The sequence below is a fragment of the Lipotes vexillifer genome, unplaced genomic scaffold, assembly GCF_000442215.2.
Source record: "Lipotes vexillifer unplaced genomic scaffold, Lipotes_vexillifer_v1.1 scaffold1285, whole genome shotgun sequence".
NCBI lineage: Eukaryota > Metazoa > Chordata > Mammalia > Artiodactyla > Lipotidae > Lipotes > Lipotes vexillifer.
Window position 1 is genome coordinate 1,088,730 of NW_006796211.1, and position 9,571 is coordinate 1,098,300.

General features: G+C 41.6%; 1 protein-coding gene across 1 annotated transcript; it reads right to left on the reverse strand.

Annotated features, from left to right (window-relative positions):
• Window positions 1-6,798: 6,798 nt before the first annotated feature.
• ZBTB6 (zinc finger and BTB domain containing 6) lies at window positions 6,799-9,571 on the reverse strand. Its single transcript, XM_007468371.1, has 2 exons — window positions 9,520-9,571; window positions 6,799-8,437 (listed from the first exon to the last, which is right to left on the reverse strand). Exon 2 carries the CDS (start codon window positions 8,426-8,428, stop codon window positions 7,154-7,156), a length of 1,275 nt encoding a protein of 424 aa, XP_007468433.1. The 5' UTR covers window positions 8,429-8,437; window positions 9,520-9,571; the 3' UTR covers window positions 6,799-7,153.

Genomic DNA, 9,571 nt, shown 5'->3' on the forward strand with positions numbered 1-9,571 from the left:
CGGCTTCACGGCCTCAAACTCCATCGGGAGGTACAGGGACAGCCCCGTTGGCGGCGGCGGAGGCCGCGACGGGGCTTCCTCCTCCCTCCGCCTCCGCCTCCTTCTCCTTCTCCTCCTCCTCACCAAGGAGGCGGACCTGGAGGGATTCCGACCTAGTTCTCGCGAGAAGATACTCCCCACCTCACGCGAGATCACGACTGACCGGGAGCTGGGGAGGTGGAAGGGAAGCGTAGTAGCCCCCGCCCCCTGGACTGCGCATCAGTTTTCCTCGGGTCTACAGAACCACCCCTTCACGTGACTAGGGAGCTCTGGAGCACTGTGGGAGGTGCTGTTAGGAGGCCTGGGCAAGCCGAAGGGCTTGATGGGAAACTCCCTGTACATTCATATGCGCCTCGAGCCAGCCTCCTAGACACCGGTTTGAGCCAGTGTCTGACTCCCACTGTGGAAGGCGTGGTATGGATTGAGCATAATCTGAGGCATCTGTATTATATTGTACTCACTCTCGCATAATTAAATGCTGACAGGATCCCTCAGTCTCTCCACATAGGGGCCAAGCAATCTCCCTATTTTATTTAAAAAAAAATTTGTTTGCCTGGCACTAACGCCTTATCTCTTTGTTAAAGAGAGAATTCTGGGCTCTTCAGAAGCTGGCAGGGATAAAAATTCAGTCACAAATTCTGGCGTCAATATCTCAATAAATATTTGTTGAAGGATTTCTTTTCATAGTAAACTGCAAGGTAGAATTTTGTTTTTATAGATGAAGAAGCAGGCTGGGAATAGGGATCAGGGAAGTACATTAGTGGACTATATTACGTGCCAGGTCCTGAGTTACGTAATAAAATTTTTAATTTTACTATTTTGTTTCACATGCTCATCAAAATAATCCTAAAAGGCAGATACTATGTGCTCTGTTACTGATGAGATACTGAAAAACACAGGTTAAGAAAATGGCCATGAATTTTAATTAAACAAGTCACTTTCCAATGCGAAACCGGATGTCCAACAAAAGCGTTTATGGAAGTAAACCCACCACAAATTAGAAGACATATGGAAAAGTAGTTTATAAACTATAATGAGTTTAAATATAAATATATATACATATGGTTATTACTACCCAGATGGCAGGAAAACATCAGTGTTTTTTAAAAAAATATTCATAGGCCACATCAAAGATTTTCTTACATGCATTTTTATCCCTTTCAGTCACTTCTCTTTATGAAACATATGCCAACCCAATAGAAAGGTTCCCAACAATGATTCATTTGGTTCACTGTTTTCCATTCAACTAGATAGTGATGGATATATACATATCTTTTTTCCATTCCACTGGACAGTGGTATGTGATAACGTGATAAGATTTTTCAAAGGTGACCTGATCACATTTAAAATTTCGATTCCAATTCTCCTTCCCTTCCTGCTTTATTTTCTCCAATTCCGTTTTCAAAATCTGACAGTACATTGGTTTTACTTGCTTACTGTCTGTCTCGCTCCAGTACAACACAAGTTTCTTGAGAGTAGGGATTTTTGTCTGTATACCTAACTTCTAATACAGGTATATATTGTAAAGACTCTATAAATATTTGTTGAATGAATGATTAAATGAATAGCCAGGAAAAATAGTTTCCTTTAAAATTCACAGATTAGACAAAAGACAAAACTCTCCATTCCCATCTCCACTTTATTATTTCTTATGTAAACATATAGGATAGTTACATCCAGGGAAAAATGGTAAGGATTTTCTCTTACACCAAAGTAACAACTGTCTTTCCAAGATCCTTTATACATAAATCCAGTAAATGAAGAGGCTGAACCAAAACATGCTGCATATTTTTCCCATCATATCAGAAACACAAAGAACTAAAAGTGAATGTTTTCAGTGAATAAATTCAACACTTTACTTTGCCCTACCTGCATTTTAAAAAAAGATTTCATTTTCCTGAAATTGTTTAGACACATCATGCAAACAGACACTCTCCTAGGAATGATTTGAGATCCCTCTGTGCTACCGAACAGGAATAAATAATAATAAATAACAACCATCACTTTCACAAAACACCCCTTCCCCCTAAGCAAAAATCTCAAAAGTGCTTACAAAAAATTTCACGAGAATCTTACAAGGCACACATAAAGCATAAACATAGTACAACCATAATTTTTTCAAACATCATAGATACCAATTTCTAAAAAAAAACAGTTTATTACTATTCTTTTACTCTCCCCTCCCATTTCTATCCCTCCCCTACAAAATTTCCTCCTAGGAAGCAAAAATAAGAAAATTACTTCAATCACAAACTATTTCTGAAAGGGAAGTGTTCTCATGCCTACAAATGGCCAATCATAGGTCAAATGGGAAAGAAAATTGAGCGCTGTGCTATCAAATTCTCCAGTGGAAGAAAAACACTCTTTAATTTAGAAAAGGTCTGTCTCCAATGGAGTACTAAATAGCAACATTCATAAAGACACAAAACTCTCCTCACTTGCTTTTCCCTCTGTTCTTAGAAACTCAGGAAGATTTAAATATAAAATCACAGAATTTTAGACCTGGAAATGATCTTACAAATTATCAAGATCAAAGTTGTTATTTTACATATAAATTTAAGAAAAGCTCAAGGAGAGGTGACCTACCCAATGTCGCTAACTAGTGACCTGGGAATTATGAAGTTGTTTTTCTTATCTAATACTAGAGCTGGATTACTTAAAATCTCTCCCAGAGTTAAAAATCTATAAAGAACATATTTTTCACAGAAGTATCACAAAAAAGATATTTAACATTTATAACAATCAACATGTGATTCATCACAAAATTCATTAAATGGTACAAAGTATATTACATTTTAAAATGTGGAAGGGCTTCCACAGAAACTAAACGTAGCAGAAATTCTAAATAAAGCTGAGGTGAGTAGAGGAGGAACAGAACATCTTGAAATAAGATGTATCCAGCCAGGCTTCTTTACAAATAGTTCCTGTGTTTTAGAAAATATGATTTGCCCTGCACTATATTTTAATCTTGTTATAACAACAAAAAGTTTTGTGTTATATGTGGACAGGGATATTAGAGAGCAACGGCTCATAGCACAATTTGAAATATTGCTCTCAGTTAAATAACCACACAGTCATGGTTTTGCTTTTGGCACATTTCTGGAAATACAGAGTAAAACTCTAGGGAGGGCTTCTTTCTAGGGTAAATTTGTGCTGTGCCGTACCCTGCTACCGTTCCTGTTGGTGTGGGACTCTCTAGGGATCTAAAATCCCAGCACCCGGCCCTCCGCCCCAAGTAAATCCGGATGTGGCCATTACTGGTCAGATTTATTCCAGGCCTGAGTGCATTCTTCTTCTCTTCTCATATATTGGAAAGTTTCTTTGCCTGCAGGATCTCGGTTCCCTGACCAGGGACTGAACCTAGGCCACAGCAGCGAGAGCCCAGAATCCTAACCACTAGGCCACCAGGGAACTCCTGGGCGAGCATGATCTGAAGCAAAGTGTGGGAAACCTCACCTGTCGGTCTGTGTGTGGGAGATGACTGTGCAGAATCCCTCCTGTGACTGTCGGCAGCAGTCTATTCCACGTAGTGAGGTCGCCCATGTATGCCTGGTTGTGGCACAGGAAGAGGGTATGCTGCTTCCAAGCATTAAACAGTATCTTTGAAACTTTCAAGATTGGCTTCAACAGCCTAAGGAAGATGCCTGGAAGAGGAAAGAACTGGAGTCTGGGATCGCTCTTTCTCAGGAACGGTTGACCTTTGAGGAGGTGGCCATAAAATTCACTCAGGAGGAGTGAGAATACCTGGACCCTGCTCAGAGGGCCTTGTACAGGGACGTGATGGTGGAGACCTATAGGAACCTGATCTCTATGGAGATCCTCTGAGGAAGATCTTCACGAGGAAGACCTTGCTAAATTGATCGAGCTCTGGGGAAATCAGAGACAAGCAGTCGAGAGAGCGGAGCCAGATGAAGGAGCGCCTGGCAGCCCTCTCTACTCATGTGACAGAGCTGGAGGAAGATCTGTACACGGCCAGAGAAGACCTCATTAAATCTGAGGAAATGAACACAAAATTGAAACGAGATGTCCGTGAAGCTGAGGCTAAAAACTGCCGGTTGCAAGAACGCCTGCAGCTGGCACAGCAGAAGCTGCAGCAGATCCTGCAGATAGCAGAGGTGCTCCCCAAGGTGGAGGCGGAGCTGGCCCAGAGTGTGGCTGCACTCTCCAAGGCAAGGCAGAGAGAAAATGAATGAAGAACATAATAAATGTTTATCGGACACTGTTGACAAGCTTCTTTCAGAATCTAACAAGAGGCTTCAGCTTCACCTTAAAGAGAGAACAGCTACTCTAGCAAAGAAGTCTCTCCTACTAGAAGTTGAGAACGCAAAAACACAGAAGAAATGCAACATGGTAAGGATCAGCTAAGAGTAAACCTGGAAGCCCTGAGAGCTTAACTGGACCAGACAAGGCTGAGAGGAGCTCCATCACCAAGGCCGACCCCCCTTGGGCAGCATCCCAGATGTCAGGTTCCCCGTAGCAGATGGGCCCGCAGACTCCTTCAGCAGCAGCATGGTGTGGCTGCACCCCCAGGAAGGCTGGCTGCCAGGGCTGAGTGAGGAGACTTCCAGGCCACCAGCTTCCCGAGAAGTGGTACAAGATGACAAGATGACCATAAAATGTGGAACCTCAGCCCCCTCCTCCCTGCTGTCCCTTCAGCTGGACCGGACGCACAAGGGGGTGCTGCACACAGCCAGCCCCAAGAACACCAGGGATGTGCACAACTCAAAAGGTTTGCAGGATGGCCCCTGCTGAGCAACCCCAGCAGTAGTAACAGTAGCCAGGACTCGCTGCCCGAAGCCCCGAGGAAGAAGGTCATCAAGTCCTCTATCGGCCGCTTGTCTGACAAGAAAGAAAAGGACCAACCTGGACATCTTGGCAAGGAATCGTGATGACAAGGTGGTAATGCAGAGACAGAAAACTCATCTCAAGATGCCCTGGGACTCAGCAAATTGGGAGGACAGGCTGAAAAAAATCGTAAACTTCCAAAAAACAAATGATCCCATATCCAACCACTGCCCGACAGCGACCACCTGGAGACCCAAGTTCCCAACCACTGAATTGCTTGAGCCTCATGAGCACGACATGTGAGAAACCTGCTGGCAAAAACAACTTTTTATTAAAATCGTTTTCAACTTGTTAGGAGGAAACATAAGTGGCCCACAGAACTGTATGCTTTTATCTTAAACCTGTTCAAGACAGGAACTTAAAATGAGCATTTTAATGGTACAGGGAAGCACCCTCCTCTGCCCTGGCCCTGGTGCTCCCTGTGCAATTTTTATTTATGAGTGACTGGAAAACAGTGACTAAAAGAAGTAGGACGTATACAATTCTCACCTAACAGGAAGTCCAGAGGGTGCAGTGGGGTGTGATGGATGCTCTGCCCCTTCTACCTCCATGACCACTTAATCTTTAGTGTCCTTACAGCAACTCTCGCATTGTGCATTTTTTTCAGTCAATATCCTCATAAAAAGAAAAATAAAATGTTTTTTTGCTTTCTCTTTTTATTGTATCTCTATGAGATGATGGATCCTTACTAAATTTATTGCACTACGTATTTCAATATATGTAAGTCAGAACATTATGCTATACACCTTAAGCTCATAAAGTGATGTATGTCAAGTACATCTCATAAAACTGAGGGGGAAAAGGCAAATAGAACACTTCAGGAAAAATGAAAAAAGAAAACTCTAGTGAGGGTTATAAAAATTGCATTAATGTAAATGAAAAAAGTTATTAAGAGGATACTAATAGCTACCCATATTTAAACTGCTCATCTAGTGACAGTAAGAAAACTAATATATATTGCCAATTCAAGATAAAAAAAGGAATGAACTACTGACACACACAGCAACATGGATGAGTCTCAAAGGCATTATGCTGAGTGAAAAAAGCATACCAAAAGGGAACATGCTATGGATTTCCCTGGTAGTCCAGTGGGTAAGACTCCGTGCTCCCAATGCAAGGGGCCTGGGTTCAATCCCTGGTCAGGGAACTAGATCCCACATGCATGCTGCAACCAAGAAGTCCGCATGCCGCAACTAAAAGATCCCGTGTGCTGCAACTAAGACCCAGTGCAGCCAAAAGAAAGAAATAAATAATAATTTTTTTTTAATAAAGAGGAACATACTATAAGGTTCCATTTATGATATTTCAGAAAAGGCAAAATTATAGTGATGGAGAACTGTTGCCTGGGTTTAGTGCTAGGATAAGGAGCTGACTACAAAGGAGTTTTGGAGGGTGATGGAATGTTCTGTATCCTAACTGCAGTGGTGGTTGCATAAATCTGTACATACATAAAAATTCATAGAACTGTACACCAAAAACAAAGGTCAATTTTACTGTACGTTAACCAACAAATAAAATAAATTTCAAAAAGGAAACAGAAAAAATATCTTAGAGCTTCATGCCAATGGTATAATTCTACTGGCCACAAAATTATTAAATGTAACTATATTAAATAAAATCAAGAAACCTGGGCCCAATTAATCATTTCTAAAATATGTACACTAACAACTCATGGAAATATTATTGTAAGGAATATTAGCTTATGTATAAGGAAAGTCTGCTACTTCCAAATGAATTTGAATTGTGTTCCTTTATGGTTTAAAACAATAGATACCTTGGTGTTTAGTTTAGAATCCAATAGAGTTGGTTAAAAAAAAATTCACCAGTCCTGTTTTCAAAATCACTAATAATGGGTAATAGCATGTTTTAAAATTTATTTTCTCTTCCCATTATCCTAATTTATTGAAGTTATGGTATGGTTGGATTTTACACTTATATCAATTACCTAGAGACTCAAAATCAGAATCTGGAAATAATGCTGGTCCTCTGTCACTAGAATCAAGGATATTTAAGAGGAACACTATTTCTCTAGGTAAACCACTGGGACTTATATATAATGTATGAGATGAAACAGCATCCTCTCAGCTTTAACATGTCTCCCACACTTTGGAACTGGTAGTACAAGTTCAGAAAGAATAACTTGTGTAGGTAGACCAAAAATAAGACCCAAAGACAGGGTTGGAAATGCAGTATTACAAATGTTGCATTTCTATAGAAAGACTTGCCTAACAGAATGATGTAAGGCTTACATAGCAAGGTGTGATTCTAATTATAGTCGATTTTGCCTTTCCAGATCATGCCTGGGTAGTTTTTCACCACTGCTTCTGCCATGGACAGAGGTTAAGTGCTTTTTGAGAGCAGATTTGTGCTTGAAATCCATGTCACAACAGTGGCATTTGTATGGCCGATCCCCACTGTGTATGTTCAAGTGGTCTTGAAGTGTGCTTTTAGCAGTAAATGTCTTCAGGCATACAGTACACTGAAAGGGCCGTATGCCCATGTGCCCTCGAATGTGCCGGTTGAGATTTTTCTTTTGTGTAAATGTTTTCCCACACTGTAAGCATAAGAACAGTTTATGCATCTTAAGGTGGCGCAGATAGTTTTCAACGTGAAGAAACCCCCGAGGGCACCGGGGGCACTGGTGCCTCAGGGAAAAAGCATCCTCTAGATTCTGAATCTCATTCACTGCACCATGACTTCCTTCAGTATTCTCACAAAATAAGCCCTGATCTTGATTCCCAGGAACTTCTGCCACTCTGCTCTCAACTGTAGAATTGATCAGTGAATGCTGTGTTTCCGAGAAATACATGCTTGCTTTTGAAGAGGTACAAGGCTGTGATAACTTCCCATTTTCTACACACCCAGTACTGATAGATTCCACATGGAGGATACGAATTTCATTGTCTTTAAAACCTATGTCTACTGAAGATAGCTCCGGTGACTTCATTTCCTTTCTTTCTGATGTCAAGCTCTCTACTGCAGACTGTAAAGCATTGCTTTCTTCTTCTTTAACATGGAAATCTATGTTTACAGGACTATCCTCTGAAATTTCAATGATCTCACAGTCTTTATCTGAATTTTCTTCTTCATTCTTAACATCTGGATCAGAGGATTGACACAGGTCAGCATGTTGATTGTTATTTTTCATAGAAAGATCAATTTCCAGATATTTTGACAAAGCTTCTGTGCACTTTTCCACAATGTGAACCATCTGAAGGTAACTAGCAGCAGTCAAGTATTTCAAAAGCTCTTTCCTTTTAACTTCAAGTGCTCCAGTGTAGCAAGAGAGCAACAATTTTCTGCCAACTTCTGCACTCTGCAAGATGGTGATTCTGACATGTTTTGACTGCGTGAGTAAAAACTGATCTCTCATAAAAGTGGAGCAAGCAGCTAAAATCACCTTGTGCCCCTGGAACTCAGTGTCATTAATATAAATCGACACATCACAAAATAAATTCTGCTGTCTCAAGAGATTCATTTTCTGCAAGACTACATCTCCTTGCTGTTCAAACTGGAAGTGCAGAACATCAGACTCAGCAGCCATGGTCACAATCTAAGCAAAATAAAACATAAACATTGATGTAAGGATCGGGGATGCTTTCCTACACTGTGATAGTAAAAACAAACAATCAAAAAATCCTAAACCTAAACTGGGTAAAAGACAACTCAAATTCTAATCTGGGTGCTAAGAGTGAACCCCTATATAACCATCTCAAGACCCAGAAAAATAAAACGCATTTCTCTATGCTCTTGTGGTACATTTTTCATACTTTTGTTACAGAACTTATTACGTTGAATTGTACTCAACAGTTTCTATGTTTTTCTCCTTGACTAAACTGAATGTGCTTGTGGTCAAGGACATTGTTAATACCCACTACTAAGTGGACTTAACTCAGTTTCCCAAATTAGAAACCTTAATGTAATCTCCAAACTTCCTATGCCTCATCACTGGACAAATGCAGTCTCGATACCACACTCTCCTACATTCCAAACTACCCTCCTAAGTGCCACCAGATTAACATCTTTTAAAACTTAAAAAAAAATTCAATTTTACTCTTCTGCTTTAAATCCTCCATTGCTCTCCTCTACCTCCAGGACAGCCTAACATTCTTAGCAATTACAAGATCTTTCATTATTTGGCCTTCACCAACGTTATGGCTTTACCTTTCCTCTATGTTTTACACTGAAGTTTCTCTGATATTTAGATTTTCACCACTGGCCGGACAAGAAGACCCAATAACACCTCTGCACATGTTACATTCGCGCTTTCAGCTAGTGATTTGGCTGAAGGCTCAAATCAAGTAAGATTTATCCACCCGTCTCCCGGACAGAGTCAGTTGCTCTCAGAACACCACGAAAAGGAGCCTGGCTCATCTGAGTTCCTGCAGCGAGCACACGGGCAGGCACAGAGCAGGGGCAGCTTCGGGAATATCTGTTGAACTGAATACGGACCACAGGTGGCCTGGAAGATCCTCCAGTTCGCCACATAGGTCTTCCCGAGCCAAGCCTGCCAGGACCAAGGTCCCGACGGCCAGGTGCCTGCAGCACCCCTCCAGCCACTCCCGGGCCGCGCCTCGCTGCTGCCCTCCTCCTCCGGCTTCCCCACCTGCCGGAGTTTCCCACGCGCTCACTCACCGACTCAGAAACCAGAGCTGAGCTTTCCGCTGCAGCGGCGGCCCAGGCCGGA